The following is a 19,452-nucleotide window of genomic DNA, read 5'->3' as shown; positions in this document are numbered from 1 at the left end:
TGATCTGTCTCTTTGTCTCTCCCAGTTCCCAGTTTGTCCTCCAGCCTTCCCAAAGAGGTGTCTAGAAACAACATTCTGTGCATCAGGGGAAAGGGGGGGTGCATCTTACTTTTGAGACCAAGGGCTCCCTAACACTTCCTCCAAAGCCATACAAACACACACATATGTGTTAATCACCCCAGCAGTTTGTCCCCTCATTACTTCAGGAAGCTTGGAGTTTTCACCACTATTTAATGGCTCTTGGTAGAATTGTCCGCTTTCGACTGATCTAGGTTTAGGATTCAGTGGATAGATCCCAACCTTGAACCTTGAAAGAATGCATTTCAGGACTTAAGTTCCTTTGCAAAAGGCTTCCTTTATCAAAGTGCCTTTAAGGGTCAAGCCTGGACATATTTCTCAGTAGTAAAGACAGAAAGTAGAAGGTAACTTCTAGGTAACACTTCTACTCAAAAGTGTATTGGTACATTTAGATTTGGTCATTTCGCAGACGCTTTTATACAAAGGACTTAGATCAGTATTGGGTATTCTTATACCTTAATGTTTTGAGTATGTTTTGATGTAGCCAAATAAGACTGGGGGGTTTGGGTAAAATTGGTAGTTGAAAAACCCACATTGATCGATGACTATTCTGAAAACTGGGGGAGACGCATCCCCCTCAATGTCTACACTAGAAGAAAATGTTCTATAGGGTTCTATCCCTTGCTTCATATTTGGAACACTTAAAAGGTTCTATATTTGGTTCTTTGAGCCAGGTGAAAAGGTTCTATATAGAACATTTTAGGTGTTCCTAACATGTAATCGTAACCCTTGGTTTTTTAGTTTTAAATTCGTTTTTTTGCTTTATTACCAGAAGAACATTTAATGGATATGTGAATTTAACAGTTTATATACTGTAAATACTATATCACTAAGGAATATAAATAATATGGTTCACTCTCAGAAATGTTACTTTTTAAGGGCCATGGGGTGGTACCTTCAAGGGACCTTTTTTGTACCTCTAGTAGAAAAAATAGAATTTTTGCTGTAATATACAGTATATTTGTACCTCTAAGTATTTACCTTTTCTACAAAAAATTTAGGAAAATATACTGAGAGAGGTTTTGTCAAGATGGATAGATGTTTAACCAGGGCCATAACACACTTTTAGGAAAAGGTAATAAACTGTGTGTTAGCGGCCATCACTGGGGTGGTACCCTCATTTTGTTTAGATAATTGTATACTCAGAGGACCTATTGTTTACCTTTAAAGGTACAGTTATATGTTTTGTTCCTCTCTGAACACAATGTGTCTGCACAGTGCCTTTTTGTCTCCTTAAGGGTACAAATATGTACCCAAATAAAAAGGGGGACCATCCCACCTTAAAACGCACAGTTTAGTACCTTTCTCTTAAAGTGAGTTATGGCCCTTGAAACACATCTATCCATCTTGGCAAAAACCTCTATTTTCTAGTAGTAAAGGCCTTCACTGTGGTGTCACATAAGGCATTTTCCACACAATTGTGGAGCTAGTACCTGAACTTAAATCAGTTTTTGGTGGAACTATACCCACAAAAATTCCAAATGTAATGCAAAGTAATGCCACTGAGGTTTAATCTAAACCAATAAACAGATATATTCAACTGAGGACTTAAATAAGTGACATATTATGGCTCATTAAGCAGCCAACATCTGATTCATCATAACGTGCATATTCTTCCCTTCTTTGAAAAGGTATTAGAAACAGTCCAAGAATTATTGTTCCCGGAGAAAGAATCAGAATAGTGAGAACCTCGATATAGCCTCTTCAGCATTTAGCAAGTGTATTTCATTCAAGGCACACAGAGAGAGAAAAAAAAAAAAAATTAAACCATGGTTTTACTACAGTTATATTGTAGTAGTAACCATGTGTGGTAACTATGGTTTTACAAAATACCATGGTTAAACTATAGTTACTGTAGTTGTCACAAGTTGTGGTAGTGAAGAGGCAATGGATCTAATTGCAGGCTTTAATGAAGAAGATATAGAACAATGTGAGTGCCATAAACTAAATAAACTATCACAAGTCTCACATGGACAAGAACAAACAACCAAAGAACAAAACTGGAGGGTATTTATACACAATAGGACTAAATGAGGGAATGGAAGACAGGTGAGGATAATCAGGAACAGATGGAAGTGATAAGGGTAGTGCACTATGGGAAATGGAGTCCAGGGGGAAACTTCAATATAAGAGTCCATGGAAACGGGAGGGAGACAGAACGTGACTGTAATGAAACCATGGTTAATTTTTGTAGGGGTAAACAAAACAGAATCATAATTATTTTCTGTTTAGGCTCACAAATGTAAAAAAAATAAATACAATATTAATGACTTAAATTATGACATAAATAATATTTTTTTATTACCCATTTTATCCCAAGAAAAAAAAAAGAAAAAAAAATGTAATAGAAGTATCGTATTGATATTGGTACCAGTGATATTGGACTTGACATTTTTGGTATCGGATCGAAAAGAAAAGTAGTATCACCCATCTCTACAAATTAGTCATTATACTGATAAACTTTCAATATTTGCTTCATGAGCAAAGCAATAAACACTGATTTTTCAGTAATATTGTTCCCAACATCGACCTTACCATTAGTGCCACTCTTCTCCACAATGATAACCTCCAAAGACATTCAGCATGACAGAAACTTCTCTTAATCCCAGCAGAACAGAACACTAAACACAAGCAAATCTCCTAATTTTGCTATTATTAAATAAATACATTAAAATAACACTTAAAATTCACTTTCCAAATCCAATCCCATGCAAAGCATGTTGGGAACTGGAAATCCCCTGACTGATTTCAACAACATTAATGCAACAAATATTATTCACAAAGTCCAATCACAAATGGATTAAGTGAACATACAGTAGATTGATCGTACACAATTAAATTGAGACCAAATGTTAAAGAATTGTGTTGCATTTCTTCATTTTGAATAAGTTAATTGAGCAAGCAGTAAAAATCAAGTTGAGTGAACACCATCTGTTAGAGGTCTGAATCCATTTGAACATTTCATAGAAATATGATCATATCACTTTTTGATGACTTTGTTGAATATTACTTGGATTTTACACAATATAATTATGTTTTCATCTCAAACCAAAATATATTAAGTTGATTTCAGTGGTACTGGTTTAGTATTTTCAATAGAGCTGCTTTCCCTTTTTTCAGTACACTTATAAAAAGGTCCTTTTAATGCACCTTAGGGATACGAACTTGGCTGAAGGGCAATATGCTAATTGTAACTCTCCAATTTTGTTTTGGGTTCATCCCTGCTTTGTATTAAATATGCATCCTTTATGTTAGTTGTCCATTTCCTAAATCAATAAGTTTAGATTATCAAAACCAGTGTCAGGTGAAGACATGTCTTTCATAAGAGCTCTCTATAGGGCAGTTTCCAGTTCCCTTCAAGTCTGGCTGCCCACAGTAATCTCGTTTCTGAGTAAATAATCACCTATTCACAGAAATGTCCATTTATTTGAGTGACAGATAAGGTGTCAGAGGCTTGCTACATGCTGGTGCACCTCAGATAGGCCCCAATCTTATTTTTATCTGTTAGCATGGCCCAAGCACTCACAAACACCCCTCAGCTCCACCTTAACTGGGAGTCTGTCTCCACAGTAACCACGGGGGGCCACGCCCATAGTAGCCAATAGACCTTTAACATCCAGATGCTGAGGACACCTACAGATGTAGATTCTGGTAAATTTGTTATAGCTCACACGTGGGCATTGAAATAAACAACCAAAGGTGATTTCACACAATTGGTGGTGAAGTGTAATCCATGAATCTAGCATGTGTATACATTATGTGACTGCTCTGTACTGACATGAAATCTAATGTGATTAGGGTAGATTAAAAATAAAAATAGCTCTTTGGCCGACCTTGATTCAATTGAGGAAAGTGGTTCCACGTGTTTGGAATGAGTTTTCTTAATTTAAAATTGCTTTGTAATCTCAACACAACCCCTTTATGTAGAAAGAAACTAGTTGAATTGGGTAAACCCATCTAAATTAGAAGTGTCAATGTAACTCAAATAAATCTCTTTTTGTGTGTGTGTGTGTGTGTGTACTAACTAATGAAAGTGAATGTTAGCATGCTTATTACATGCTAGTTGGAAGCATTACAGAGTGTAGTTTAGTAACTATGCAATGATTAGCACAGCATTTGCTTAACTAAGTGAACAATCAATTTCATGTGCGATATCTACACTGGTGGCCAAAAGTTTGGAATAATGTACAGATGTCACCAAAGTGGCATTCAACTGATCACAAAGTATAGTCAGGACATCACTGATGTAAAAAAAAACAGCACCATCACTATTTGAAAAAAGTCATTTTTGATCAAATCTAGACAGGCCCAATTTCCAGCAGCCATCACTCCAACACCTTATCCTTGAGTAATCGTGCTAAATTGCTAATTTGGTACTAGAAAATCACTTGCCATCATATCAAACACAGTTGAAAGCTATTTGGTTTTGGATAATGGAGTGGTGATGGTGGGCTAAAGCATATAACTGGTAATCAGAAGGTTGCTGGTTTGATCCCCACAGCCACCACAGCCATCCTTGAGCAAGGCACTTAACTCCAGGTTGCTATGGGGGGATTGTCCCTGTAATAAGTGCACTGAAAGTTGCTTTGGATATAAGCATCTGCCAAATGCATAAATGTAAATATTAGGGCAAAAAAGAAACAGCTTTCTCTAGAAACTTGTTAGTCAATCATTGTTTTGAGGAATGAAGGATATACAGTGCTTGAAATTGCCCAAAAACTGAAGATTTCATACAAAGGTGTACACTACAGTCTTCAAAGACAAAGCACAATTGGCTCCAACAAGGACAGAAAGAGGTGTGGAAGGCCAGATGTACAACTAAACAAGAGGATAAGTACATCAGAGTCTAGTTTGAGAAATAGACGCCTCACATTTCCTCAACTGACAGCTTCATTGAATTCTACCTGCTCAACACCAGTTTCATGTACAACAGTAAAGAGAGGACTCATGGGCTTTTGTGGGATCAGCTAGACTGTAAGGTGCGTGAGAAGTGCCCGACAAGACAGCCACATCTACGCCAAGTGCTACAGGAAGCATGGGGTGAAATGTCTGGACAAACTGACAGTTAGAATGCCAAGGATCTGCAAAGCTGTCATTGACTCGCATGTGGAGGATTTTTGGATGCAGAACTCTTTGAAGTAGTTTAAGAAGTTCTGAACATTTTTTTTTTTCAAAATGTAATAGTAATTTTTCACATTATTAATGTCCTGACTATACATTGTGATCAGTTGAATACCACTTTGGCGAATAAAAGTACCAACTTCTTTCCACAAAAGCAAAATCTGTACATTAATCCAAACTTTTGGCTGACAGTGTACCTGTCCTCATTGTTATTGCAAGCTCCACTCTTCACCATAATGGTAACCCCCAAAACCCCAACATAATAGAAACTCTTCTAAATCTCAACGTAAAACATTAAACACTAACAATATATATATATATATATATATATATATATATATATATATATATATATATTAATCTTTCACAAAAACACATAAAATAACACTTAATTTTAACATTTACTCTCCTTATTATATTGAAATGGAAATCCCCTGCCCAATTTCATCAATGCTAAACTAACACCACAAAAAGTTTTCATGTAGTCCCAACTCAGATGGATTAAGTAAACTTCCATTTTAAAAATTGAAATGGATAGAATGCAATAAAATCAAGTTGTGACAAAATGTTCTAGAATTTTGTTGCTTTAGTTCATTTTAATTAAGTAAAATGCACAAGCAGCAAAAATCTTTTTTGTGTGTGTAACTGAACAAAATATACTCTTATCAATCAAACAATATATCTGATTAATATTTTGACTACTGACTGTCCATGAGTAATCTAAACAAGCATTACTTTTGAAAACCCTTTACAATAATAGAAACAATATATCACGTATAAGACACATATACTCAAATATTATTCTTATTATTAATCATTTTACAGAAATCTGACCCTAATATGAAATATAAATATGAAATCTTAATAAGAAAACAGTGTTTTAATGTTTTATAAGGTGGAAGGTTTTACTTAAGGAGCAGATTTTGCAATATTCACTTTTAGCTATAGATAAAAGTTGAAGAAACTAATATCACACAAATAAAAGACATTGGTCCCCAAACATTCTCTGAACAATTTCAAGTTTATTCCAAGGGTGGGAGAGTTTGGGTGTGTACTCGCACACTTGCATAAGAGAGTCCTGGTGCTATGTAACTGTTCGGGGTCTGATATAGGGACTGAATCTGATTGGTCAAAAAACTAATAAGCAGAGACATGATAAGGATGGAACAGCCTTTGTCATCATCATATGCAAATTAGCAGTGAGCATTAAAACTCGGGACCAAGGGGGCAACGTTTATGACATCTTAATGGCATGGAAACTACAGACTTGTGAAAACAAAAGTGAGAAGACAGGGGTAAAGGTGACAGATAAAGGCAATTAAGCTGTTTTTCGACACTTCCTACAGGAGTACTGAGGTGCAGATCTGAAGGTGAGTGTGTCGCCCGGTGACTATGAACTACACAATGGCAGCTGCTCTTCCTTTCAGCTGAATAGTCCAGTGTGAAGGATTTTCCACAGGTGTGATCGTCTGAAATTTGGGGAGGTTTCATCTTCTGGAGCAATTTACACTATTGATGGATTGATGATGCGGTTAAAGAAATATTACACATGTAAACATCCTCTATGGTTCATTGTAATTGCTTTGGTATATATAAAATGTCAAAGGCCAAATATTATTTTAATCTTCTAAAAATGTGTAATGACAATGTTTCTGATCATTTAAGATTAAGGTAACCAAACTCCCAATAGCTTATAGAAGGCGCATACCATTAAGTGTAGATTGTGAATGTTTAATCTGAAATGGTAAAACTTTTTCTTTGCAGTGTAATTCAGTGGATTTCCAAAATCTAAAAGTTTCAGCATTCTTGCCCTCTAGACAGGATATCATCGTATACTGTAAGTTCATTATTGAGACACTACAGTATAGATGATGTACTATCCAGGAGGTCAACACACCTCCAACAGGTTTTCGATAGCTTCAACTTGCACCCTCAAATGGACACTGTGACAGAGAGTGGCGGTGAAACCGTTACCATTACTAAGTTTAGCAATGGTAAGGGTTCTGTTGCCTTCTCTCAAAAGTCATCCGGATAAAAGACAAAGCAAATGTCAAGTGACCTAGACCACAGGAGCAGCTTCAACAACTTCATTGCAATGGATGGCACAGTGACAATCAATGAGTAAACAGACAGACAGAATAGCCCACAATTAATTGGACTGAACTCTAATGGTGAAAATCACATTTTATTTATAGCCTCTATGTATTATTCATTATGTTTTCTTTTATATTGTTTCTACTATTTTCAATATGTGTTGTATATGAGACTGTGTTGTCTAATTAAATAAATAACACTATATCTGAAATTAAACATTCTGCTTGTTTTATTTTTTGGGAAACAGGATCTTTTGACAATATTAAAATGACCTGGTTAAGAAGCCACAGCCACACTGTAAACTCTAATAAGTAAGCAAAATTAAGTTAATAGAACTTAATAGAACTGATTTTGTACTACACATGCATGTTTATTGCTCTAAACTTGAAACACTGAGTAATCTAACTCATACATTTTAAATTAGCTAGTAAGCTCAACTAGCTAGTACAGAGAATAGTGAATGTATGCTAAATGAAAACTATGCTTTGATTAGCATAGCATTTGCTGTATGAGTAGAGCAATATACTGTAGAACAATATTGACAAATTACAGTCTTAAAATGTAGCTGTCCTCAACCTAAGATTAAGCTCCACTATTCACTATAACAGTAACCCCCAAAAACTTTAACATGACAGAAACCCTTCTAAATAACAAAACATTAAACACTAGCAGTTCTCTCCCTTTCCATTCATCTTGCACAGAGACACATTATATAACACTTAATCTTAACATTTACTCTCCCTGTCATGTCCCATGCAAAGCATGCTGGTAAACAGAAATCCCTTGTCCAGTGTCAGTTAAAGTTAAGTTCCTGTAAATTTAAAGAGTTCATTAAACTCAAAACAATAAAACAATTCAGGTTGCTTAAAAGGTGTACATTTTGTAAACTCAAAAGAAAGGGAAAGTTCTAAATACTCATCAAGGTTAATTTATTTGAACTAATTTGTATGACTTTATTTTCCCTACTCAAAACAATTCATTATTTTCAACATTAGGGTTTACAGCGCATTTGGTGAAAGGGTTGCTTGTATTTTGGCAAATAAAGATGAGACAAATATGGGGAAAGAGAAAAACAAGACATAGACCACATTATTTACATGTAGTATTTAAAAGAAAAATAGCTTTAAATGTCACAATTATATATTAAGATCAATTAAAATATATGTACACATTTATAACTGTGTTCACAGAATGCCAGCTCCATTTGTGCAGTTCTGCATATTTGTGAGTGTATGCGAGTCGATTTGTTGCCAAAGCACTGCCTTCTGGTGTCTGAAGATAAGTGACAATACTTCAATACCAAAGACAGTTCAGCAACCTCCCTTAGTTCACGTAGACCTTAACCACTCTGGCTCTATACTTACAACATTTGCTTCATTGAATTATGATGCAATAATTCACTCAACTAATGAAAACTGAGTAAATGGGGTTATGGCAATAGCTACACACATTTAAAAAAAATGTTCCACTCAGCAGCAGTGAGTAATGTGTATAGCTGCAGTTGAGAGAGTTCAGGTCAGAGTACTGAACAAAATCTGTTTAACAGAAAGTCTCCACCACATATAACAGCCCGTCTTAATACAGACAATGATACAATAAACCAAAGTCAGCCTGCTCTTTCTTTACAATAAATGATAAAGTGAATCTATAGCCACCTATAATATGTCATTATTGAAGAACTGTTGATTTATTGAAGCATTTAGTATTATGTAAAGACATGTTTACCACAGCGGTAAGATTTGTAACTAATCTTGTTAATGAAACTGACCATTACTCTTGTAGCTAAAATCATTCAGAAAAGCAATTTAATGTGCCAAAGGCTTTGATAAACTTGAATTTACAGGAATGAGTATGATCTGCATAACCTAATGTGGTAAATACATCATATTTTGAGCATAAGTCCATTGCTTCACTCTTAAAGTCTTTCCATGTATTCACATATATCTTTGCATCATTTGAGCTGTGAACTTCACTTCTTCAACTTCGCAGATATTTTTAGACGCACTTCTTGCAAGAAAATGTTCATCAGGTCAATTCTAGCTTCCTGAGTTATTCTGGTAATTAAATGACCTCCAGGACCAATAACCATTTTCTGTGAGAAAGAAAGACAAAAGGTAATCACTTTATAGTGAAATACAATCATTTTGCAGTTGGTTAAAAAGTGGCACATTAATTGGGGGGGGGGGCCTTACGGACTGAAGTACAGTACAAAACCAAGACTTTTGAGAAGATACAGGAGGAATGAAAGAGCTTACCATATGACTGTCTTTCTTCACATATAGTTTGATTGATATGTCGAGTGCCCCATCCTCAGACTCCTTCCAAATTTCAATTTGCTGCAAAGAGAGAAAAAAAAAAGAGATTTAAAAACAAAAACACAATCCAAATGAAATCCAAAAAGGTCAGATTCCATATTTTGAGTAATGGAAAAATTATGATGGATGACTTTGCACTAGTTATGGTGAGTCAACTTTAAATACAATTTTTTACAGATGCATACAGCTACAGAATAAATGGGAATCCTATTGAGATTTGAAGATATAATCCAAACTCTCCAATTTTGATATTCCAATTTCTTATTTTTCATTTCATGGCTTTTTGTCTATCATATCATGATCATACAAAATAGTGAAGAGCAGACAGAAAAGTCAAGGAAGAGAAAAAGGGAATGGCACCAGGGCATGACACAAGCCAGATTGAAACCTGTGTCCCCACGAGCACAACCGCTCTTTGTATGTTGCGAGCATGTGCACTACTCACTGTGCCACAGCCTGAGACAGTCTGTGCATCATCATATATGTTGTGTATGTTTTTATGTCAACACCAGCTCAATGATATAGTGCCCATTAGTGCTGGGCGTTATATCTAATATTCACAATATTACCATGATTTTGCTGGTGATATAAAATTAAGCATTTTGCGAATACTGTGATGACTGAAAGTTCCTTTTTGAGTACGTCATTAGACTAATTTCATGATCCTTCAGGGCTGCAAAATTATCAAATAACATCAAAATCTCAGTACTGTCATATGTGATTATTTAACCTCAAAATAATTCAAAGAATACATGAGTATTGCTGCAGGTTCACACATTCACGCAATTCCAAATACTTGTAAATGCAACAATTACTGTATAACAATTATATACAAATGTAAAAACGGGACACACTATCACAGAAAAGAAGGACGTGACAGCATTTCACCAGATTCGTAGTGAGCAACATTGCAAACTGTCCAAAACACACTGCACTTTCCATGTTCCCCCAAAATAAAAGGTCCAGGTGAAGGTAAATACGACAGCACTTTCTGCCAAATAAAAGTTCCAGCTAAAATTGTTTTAACAAATATATATTACTATTGTACAAAACAAATATAATCCTCATAATATAACGATAATAATAGTAATAATTGAGCTGTCAAAATTAATGCGTTAACACATGCGATTAATTTAAAATCCCGATTAACGCATGTGTTCAGCATAAACCAGCATGAACACATGTTGGAAGGGTGGAACCTTTGTGGTGTGTCTGCCTAGATTCTTTACACTGAAGCACACACCACAAACACACACAGCAGCCTTTGTCAGTGATCAAATGATAGAGAAAGGAGCTCTTGAAGCTATTTTTTGTACAAAACAAGCCCTGATGGGATTTGTGACAGAAATCAAGTATTTTTCAGCCTAAGTAAGGCGCATCTTAATTACCACAGAAGCACGTCAAGTCTTAACTATCACCAAAATGCACAATGAGACGTTTTTGTCTGCAAGCACTTTTGGTGTGGAGTTCAAAGAGGCATTTGACGCTGGTGTTGATGCCCTGACACGAATCATGAACACAGCTTCACGACTGCTGTAGCGAAAGCGGACAGCCACAGTCCACCGGCAGATTAATATTGTGGAGAGTTTCAGAGATTTAATGCGCATAGCAATGAATAGGCAACCTACTGTATGTTGGGATTAATTCTTCAATTAGTCACACTCCTACTTAGACTTTGCGAAACGTTTAATGTTATTTGAATAGGTGATATTTTAGTGCATTTCTTTCTTTATACTGTGGCTTTGTTTGGAAAATGTTAATAAGGCATTATATTGTTACATATTGTTTTGTTTTCTTTCCTAAAAAGGAAATAAATGCATTTTGACAAGAAAGGAAGTATATTTTTTCTCCCCTTTTCTCCCCAATTTGGAATGCCCAACTCCCAATGCGCTCTAGGTGCTCGTGGTGGCGTAGAGACTCGCCTCAATCCAGGTGGTGGAGGACGAATCTCAGTTGCCTCCGCGTCTGAGACCATCAATCAGCACATCTTATCACGTGGCTTGTTGAGCGTGTTACCGTGGAGACCTAGCGCGTATGGAGTCTTCACGTTATTCTCCACGGCGTCCACGCACAACTCACCACGCGCTCCACCGAGAGCGAGAACCACATTATAGCTACCACGAGGAGGTTACCCCAAAGTGACTCTTATCCACCCTAGCAACCGGGCCAATTGGTTGCTTAGGAAGCCTGACTGGAGTCACTCAGCACGCCCTGGATTCGAACCTGCGACTCCAAGTGTGGTAGTCAGCGTCTCTATTTCAGAACAAATACATAATTATCGAGATATATATTGAATATTGTCAAAAAGTTCCAAAATACAGAGAGATAATATTTGCAGCCACTTCACCCAGCCCTAGTCCCCATTTATTGCGACTTACCTGGGTCATAGTGTACGGCACCTCCTGAGGGAGATACTCAAGAAGTTTCTCTCTTATAGTATTGATGCACACATCCTCAGGAGTCTGATCTGTAAGCAATTCACTGTGGTACTGCCACTGGCGAGGCTTTGCATCTTCAATCAGGTACTTCTGTTTTCAAATGTACAATAACAGGCTGATGAGAGACTAGAGCTCTAGTCTTTCACTATAAATATATTTTTGTAGTTGATGCAAAAAAGTAAACAATTAATCAACATCAATATTCTAGGTAAAAATGTATTCGATTAAGCAAATGTATTATTAATCAAAGTCCTTTACCATTTTAATCAATGTTTTGCCTTCATTTTAAATGGTTTCAGTTAATTTAAGCTCATAAAAGCTGTATGTATATCACTTATAAAAGAATTAGCAAAATGCTGTTTAAAATAGTTTTGGATGGAGTATAGCATGTCACACCGTAGGACGTGTCAACTTTGTACATACACGTTTAATGTATGTATGTCAACTACATATTTACAAATCATTTTGTATTCTAACTACACTTAATCCATGTACAGTAAATGTAGCTTCAATAGACCATTTCCTATTTCAAACACTTTAAATACAATTTTTCTAAAAACACAGAAGCCTTGTTTGTTGAAATGCTGTTGTCTTTATTGAATAATCTGCATTCAGCTGAAGAATACGTTTAAAAGTGTTGTTTTTGAATATGCTATTGTTAAAATGTTCTGAAAGAATTCTCGCTGTTTAACTACCAACGACTTGTTGTCATCTGCACCAGTTACAGATCAATATTATGCCAACTTTGTTACAATAATAAAAATCCTGAATGTGATTTCTAACCTTTAATGTTTCCACATCTTCTCTGTCGACAGCGCTTAGCATGAACACATCCTTAAAATGTGGCCACCCACTGCATCTCCTCAAAGCCTTCAGCTGCTCTCTGCTCAGTCTGTTTTTACTCTCCTGAGACTCCTCTTCTGCACTCTCACAACTCAGTTCTTCGCTGTGTCTGCTGTGGGGTTTGGCTGCTAATCTTCGGTACGGTTTCAACGCACTCTGCATCCTGATCTTCTTTCCATTCACCACCCCCTCTGTCAGCTGTGCCGTGAAGTCAAGCAGCAACATTTTGTTCTTTAGTAGGTCCACCTGTATGTGAAGAGCCCATGTTTTCCTTAATAATCTCTTATGAGTTATCTTTTGTATCATAAATGCTTTGCAAGCCCCTATAAGTGCATCAGCTGTCATGCATGCCTTTATTCATTCATTGCCTTTGATTTTGAAATTCATTTTTGTAGTAGTAACAGCAACAATCATGCCTCACTCTATCAGATAAGTGAGTTGGTCTCTCCAAAGAAAAGAGATGGTTATTTCCCGTGCAAACTAATCCTATGGTTAGACTGGCTGTGAAAGATCAATACGCAGTGATACAGACAATACCTTATTGAGGACAAGGATGGCAGGGACATCTGGATTGAGGGCCAGACACTTCAAAACCTCATAGTCCAGCTTATTGCGGGTCCATTTATCAGAGACATCAACTAATACCACCACTGCAAATATAAAGGAGAAACATAAAAGCATGTTGTAAAAATACTACTTTAACAAAAAAACAAGTGAATGCTTACTTTGTGCCCTCTTTCATGCAGAGAAACATAAACAACAAATAATACAAAGACTTAGATACCTAGATCCGCTTCTTGCAAGGACTCAAAAGGATCCACCGAAAGTGATTCCTCCAGCAGGTGTCTGTTAAACAAATATTCAAAACAATCATGTTTATTTTCAATGCTTATTAACAAGAATGTGTATATTGGGTATATAAATGGAGAACCAACATCTGATAAAAAAATTTATTTTTAATTAATGGAATATTCCTGGTTCAATACAAGTTAAGCGTAATCGACACCATTTGTGGCATAATATTGATTACCACAAAAAAAAAAAATAAAAAGCATAAATCTGTGTTCCAGTGAGGCACTTACAATGGAAGTGCCGCCAATCCATAAATGTTAAAATACCAACCAGAGTATAGACACAACACGTAAACAATATGTGTTAACATGATTTCAGTATGATAAAATTGCTTACTAACCTTTTCTGTGTAGTTATTGCTAATTATACAACTTTGTTACCATGACAATGTAATGTCAACAAACCCTAAAATGACTGTATAAATGATGATTTAAACAAATGGACAGCTCAAATAATACATGAATTTTAACAGAAGAATTCATATAAGTGCTTTTATCAAATGATAAGCTTCACATTTCTGCCTTTAAACCCTCAAAAAATTTGCCTCACTGTAACTTCAATTTTTTTTTAAGAAAAGGGGGGACAAGCCTAAATCATTTTTTGTGGTAATCAACATAGTGCCTCAAATTCTGTCGATTGAGCTTAACTTGTATTGAACCCGGAATATGACTTTAAAGTGGAGAATTAAAAGGCCAACATTATCAAAAAACACTTTATTATAAACTCACCTTTTAGCCTTTATTGGGGTTGTGAGACCAGGGGTGTCCAACAAAATCTGATAAAAGGGTGAACAGGAAATGCTATTTAAAAATGGACATAACATTCCCAAAACTGACTTGACATTGGGATATTTAGCATGGGAGTGCCGGGGTACTTACAATTTGCGTGTCATCCTCTGTCAGAACCCCAGCAGCACGTGATCTTGTTGTGTGCACTTTCTCTGACACGGCAAAGAGCTGTAAGAAAATGAGATGGTCCAAGTCCTTTATCCATAATGTATTAAAAGAATAATTCATCCAAAAATGTTCAAATTCTATCATCTTCCATGGAAAACAAAATGTGTTGTTTATAGCATGAATTCCAAGCTACTCCTTTTCATGCAATGAAAGTGAATGGTGACTAGTGTCACAATACCAAAATTTCAGTAGTCAGTAGCAATACCAGTCAAATTTAATGATTCTCAATACCAATTTCCATACTGAAAATAGGTAATATGTTTTTGAACACACTCCTTTAGCCTGTTAAAACGGCACATTTCAATGTAAACAATAAATTAAAACAATAGCATGTTTCCTTCGAGTGCTTCTCAATTAAGTAAATATTGCTTCAAGTTTTTCCAAGTAGGACCCTATGAAATCAGTTTTACTTTTTCTAAATTCTATGTGATTTTTTTTCACAAATTCCACGTATTCACATTTTTTTCTGAATTCCCTGTTTTAAAGTTTTATTAAACTTCATCATAAAAATTGTGTAATCAAAAGAATCCAAACTTTAATCAAATGAAAATAAAACTTTCAAAAGTTAATTTTCAACAATGATTTTTTTATTTTAATGTTTTTTTTTTATGAAGTGCTTTAGAAAATTTCCTTACAACATAATCTAAAACACAACACTGATAGTATTTTCATCAAATAAAGTGCTGCACACAACAGAGCATTACAGTATAAATGAAAACATTGATGAAAACTTGAATCTAACTTTTATTTTGACGTGAAGGCTTTTCCGGTTCTGTGTTTTTCACGGTTAGTTTCACACTTCCGAATAAGAATATGGATAAATGACCCAGTGTGATTACTGAAGTGCAAAATACTGCGATTTAATTATATAAATATATAGTCTGCAGGCACTGTGCGCATCACAATGAATAAGCGCTCTTTTCTGTAATCTACTACAACATGCACAGTGCGCGATGATCATAAAATATGGTGTTTTGATCAGTCTGTGGTTTCAGCATATGAGCAGCTTCACATATTCACTTTGCAGCGTGCAGCACGTGCAAACTGTATATTTATTTAATTAAATCACATCCGTTTGCAGTTTAATAATCGCACTGTGGACATATCACAATTATATTTTGATTAATAAGCGTGTGAGCATTTGTAAGCAGCTGTATGTCAGTCAGACAGACAACATGCGGGAACCTAATTGAGTTGGTGTTTGGTACTACAAGTACTGCAGAAACACTGGTATTGTTACATCTTTTATATTTTAGTACCGACTTAGTACCAAAGTACCAGTACTTCTGAAATCACTAATGGTGACCATGGCTCTCAAGCAAGATGTTCAGATAATAACGACTTCAATTTCAGTCTTTTTCTCACACAGAGCTATCATGTGTCCTCAGAAGACTTGGAACACAGTGCATAAGTTGTATGGACTACTTTTATGATGCTTTGATGGTGCTTTTTGTCCTTTTAGGAGCTTGGCAGCCCTTGGTCCCCATCCACTTTCATTGCAAGGAAGAGAGCGGCTCAGACAACCTGCTAAACATCTCCTTTTGTGTTCCATTGAAGAAATTAAGTAATGAGGCTTCATTTACTAAATGACGGTGAGTTACAACATGTGTGATTTATTCTGTTGCACATAATAGCACCTTTCTGCCCAGCAGCTGATTGGTCAGTGTAGATTTCCCTGCATTCGCAGTACCCACTATGGCCACTTTAAGAGATTTGGGCTTTTCAGGCTGATCAGGATCTTTCAGCAATGAAGAAAGTTGGTGACCTGATAGCAGAAACACACACACACAATTAGTTTAAAGACCAGACTATAATGTCGTAAATGTCCGCGAAGATCAGATTAAAAAAAACTCTGCTTTCGTCATCCTATCGCTAAAACAGCAGACTAAAAGCTTTGACGGGGGGCTGGGGTGATTCTTACCGCTGTCTGATGGGACAGAGACAGGGTGATGACAGTGACCCCCTTCGGACACAACCGCTCTTCCCTTCTGCAATATGTCCAAAAAAGCATCTGAGGACACCAAACGGACCGGAGTCCAGTGAAAGAGACCATTCCTTAATATCCGAGGCCGAAAAACTGAGCAACCTGTGAACAAAAGGAGGTCGACAAGCGAATAGGTAAGAAAAAGCTTCAATGGTCGATTATTTCATTCTTCTCGTGCTGAAAGTGACACAATCACCATGCATCAGCACTGACAAACTTCAGTACGCAGACACGAGATTAATGGACAGTGAACAGAGTATATAGATCGTTAATAATCTATAATGATCATTTATTATGTCTGGTCAACACACCTGCTCGCAGATACAGTGGCGCATGTTCTGGGGCTGCAGACAGTTTTCGGATGTTCGAAAATCGCAGAGATCTCCGTAAAAAGGTCTCGCAAAGCCGTAATGTCATTGCTAAAGATGTTTCTCTGAATAACAGGAACATTTTAAATCGTTTCGGTTAGGTTATTCCCTGAGCAAGGTTACTCCTTTCTCCATGTTTGTTTACACATGTGTTCAGGGCGCAGACATGTTGCTTCAGTCGTGTATTGTGGTGAACTATCTATAATTTACATCTTACTGCCATCTACTGGTCAGGCGACACTAGAGCCACAGTAACAAATTCTTAAAGGAATAGTTCACCCAAACATGAAAATGCTCTCATCATTTACTCACCCTCAATCCATCCCAGATGTGTATGACTTTGTTTCTTCTGCTGAACACAAACAAAGATTTTTAGAAGAATGTTTCAGCTCTGTAGGTCCAATGCAAATGAATGGTGGCCAGAACTTTAAAGGTCCAAAAAGCACATAAAGGCAGCATAAAAGTGATCCACACGACTCCAGGGATTTAATCCATATCTTCTGAAGTGATATGATAAGTGTGGGTGAGAAACAGATCAATATTTAATTATTTTTTTTACTATCAATCTCCACTTTCACATTAATCTTCTTTTGTTTTTTGATGATTCACATTCTTTGTGCATATCGCCACCTACTGGGCAGGGAGGAAAATTTAAAGTGAAAAATGTATTAACTTAGGCTGATTAAAAAATAGACCATTTTGTAAACACTTAAACAACAGCCGTTTGACTGGATGTGCTGTCTTTGATGTCAACACCAAAATAAATGTAGCATTTTCTCCTCTGTTTTAAAAGAGGATACGCCTATTTATAGGCGTCTTTACACTGCTGAATTAAGCCTGCTCTGTGCCTGCTCAAAATTCAGTGTAAAGATGCAATGGTGCATAAAAGCCAGACTAAATTATGCCTGTTCTGTCCCACCTCAGCCGCAAGTAGCAAAGGCTGCTCTGATGCTGCTTTGGTTCTGTTTAAATGAAATGCAGCATCAGAGCAGCCTTAAACTTTGTTGTTGTCATGATAGAGCATATATTTTATAGTTTTGTTTCATATTTAAAAGTATAACTTCATATTTTCATTTGTTTCCTATTTTATATTTAAAACATTAATCTCATAAAAAATGTTATGCAATTGTAATTGCTGTGTAAATGCATTTGCCTGCTCTGAGCAGGATTAATCTGTGTAAATACACCAAAATGCCACTTCAGTTACAGCTTCTGTCCCACCTTTGCAGTGTAAAGATGGCTTGTGTATATGATTAGTTGCATTGTACAATCTGCATGTAGCTGTTTTCCCTGCTGCCCCTTACCCCACGAAAACAGACCTGCAACCCTTTTTGGGGTCACAGCCCAACCACTGTTCTAAACTCATTTATATAAAAAAAATATTTTTTATTACAGATGTTATTTTTTTTATTATTTTTTTTTTTTTTTTTTTTGCATAAAAGGGGTTTTCTGTATCAAATGGAATGGGTTCAGATTCTCTTTAATAAAATTCCATATCAGTATTAAATTCCTCTGTTAATCTAAGGCATTATAGATCAAAAGCAATTTTCACACTACAGTATGAAACAGACATGCCTACTGAGTCCAAGTGTTTGTAGTTTTGTGGTAATAGAAGACATTCAGGATCAGACAGTTGAGTATATGATCCCTAACAGAAGCTGCAGAGGTTTTGTGTATATTGTTTTTATCTGCTCAGGTAAAATCATAGAGAACAGATGTGTTTTTCCATCTCCCATCAAAATCTAGTCCACAAGGAGTAGCACAGACTGGAAAAACACTTCCACTTGGGACAATATCAGTGGGATGGATATCAGGTGGCTAACAATCTGTCAGCGTATCATTTCTGAGGCAAACTCAGACGAAATGCCTGCACAAAACCCAACACATTCAGTATGCAAGAAAAAAAATTGAGGTTTCGGCTGAAGCAGGGCTTTATTTGATTAATATAGAAAGGCACTTTAAATTCAATGAGCAGGCACAGAAAAGAGAAACAGTCAGAGATACAGTCATATGCAGATTAAAAACAAATTCACCATTGCCCTCACATTTGTTGTACCCTAAAGACCAGGGTAAAAAAATAAAACGGCACATTCTCCCCCATTAGGCTATATTAACAGATTGATTTGGGGATAAAGAGCAGAGGCCATAGACTACAGTTGTATGAGCAGGACCATTCAGACTGTCAATGCAAATCATACATTGTATTATACAAGTATTCAATACCTACATATTAATATTATAACCATATTATAGAGACACATTTTGCAGGACTTATTAAAAATAATTTGGGGTATGTACAGTTGTGTTAAAAAAAATAGCAGTACAACATCATTAACCTGATGAACCACTGTTATAAGTAGTAGTGATATTTCTGCATTGCAGATAATTTACTTGTAGATGTAG

General features: G+C 36.1%; 2 protein-coding genes across 6 annotated transcripts in view; one reads left to right on the top strand and one right to left on the bottom strand.

The window, feature by feature from the left end:
• Positions 1 to 7,647: 7,647 nt before the first annotated feature.
• On the bottom strand, positions 7,648 to 18,523 carry LOC127427510 (GTPase Era, mitochondrial-like). 2 transcript variants are annotated; one of them, XR_007894951.1, is made up of 12 exons: positions 16,993 to 18,523; positions 16,619 to 16,783; positions 16,335 to 16,462; positions 14,620 to 14,697; positions 14,470 to 14,516; positions 13,674 to 13,735; positions 13,427 to 13,539; positions 12,830 to 13,135; positions 11,987 to 12,136; positions 11,741 to 11,861; positions 9,549 to 9,629; positions 9,334 to 9,385 (listed from the first exon to the last, which is right to left on the bottom strand). XR_007894951.1 is itself a non-coding variant. In XM_051675179.1 (11 exons), the coding sequence occupies exons 1-11, from the start codon at positions 17,129 to 17,131 to the stop codon at positions 9,263 to 9,265; spliced, it is 1,392 nt and encodes a 463-aa protein (XP_051531139.1). In that variant the 5' UTR covers positions 17,132 to 18,520; the 3' UTR covers positions 7,648 to 9,262. The 2 variants fall into 2 exon arrangements, 1 of the variants encoding a protein (XP_051531139.1); XM_051675179.1 differs by lacking the exon at positions 11,741 to 11,861 and having other exon boundaries at positions 7,648 to 9,385; positions 16,993 to 18,520.
• LOC127427451 (protein FAM222B-like) overlaps positions 12,882 to 19,452 on the top strand; it is a 101,959-nt gene continuing 95,388 nt past the window's right edge. For 3 of the 4 annotated variants that reach the window (XM_051675118.1, XM_051675081.1, XM_051675073.1), the window contains exons 1-2: positions 12,882 to 13,027; positions 16,160 to 16,289. The gene's annotated coding sequence lies outside the window, so the exon portion shown is untranslated. Of the gene's footprint in view, positions 13,028 to 16,159; positions 16,290 to 16,689; positions 16,816 to 19,452 lie in introns of those variants that run through there. The other variant, XM_051675097.1, reaches the window with a different exon arrangement.

This window comes from Myxocyprinus asiaticus, chromosome 3 (assembly GCF_019703515.2).
Source record: "Myxocyprinus asiaticus isolate MX2 ecotype Aquarium Trade chromosome 3, UBuf_Myxa_2, whole genome shotgun sequence".
Lineage (NCBI taxonomy): Eukaryota > Metazoa > Chordata > Actinopteri > Cypriniformes > Catostomidae > Myxocyprinus > Myxocyprinus asiaticus.
This window is presented reverse-complemented; position numbering and strand designations above follow the sequence as displayed.

Coding starts and splice junctions, on each gene's coding strand:
- LOC127427510 (XM_051675179.1), bottom strand. CDS start 17,131: ATGTTCCTGTTATTCAGAGAAACATCTTTAGCAATGACATTACGGCTT. Junction 16,463..16,618: donor CTCTGTCCCATCAGACAGCG/GTAAGAATCACC, acceptor TTCTGCTATCAG/GTCACCAACTTTCTTCATTG. Junction 9,630..11,986: donor TGCCGTACACTATGACCCAG/GTAAGTCGCAAT, acceptor CTCTCTTTGCAG/CAAATTGAAATTTGGAAGGA.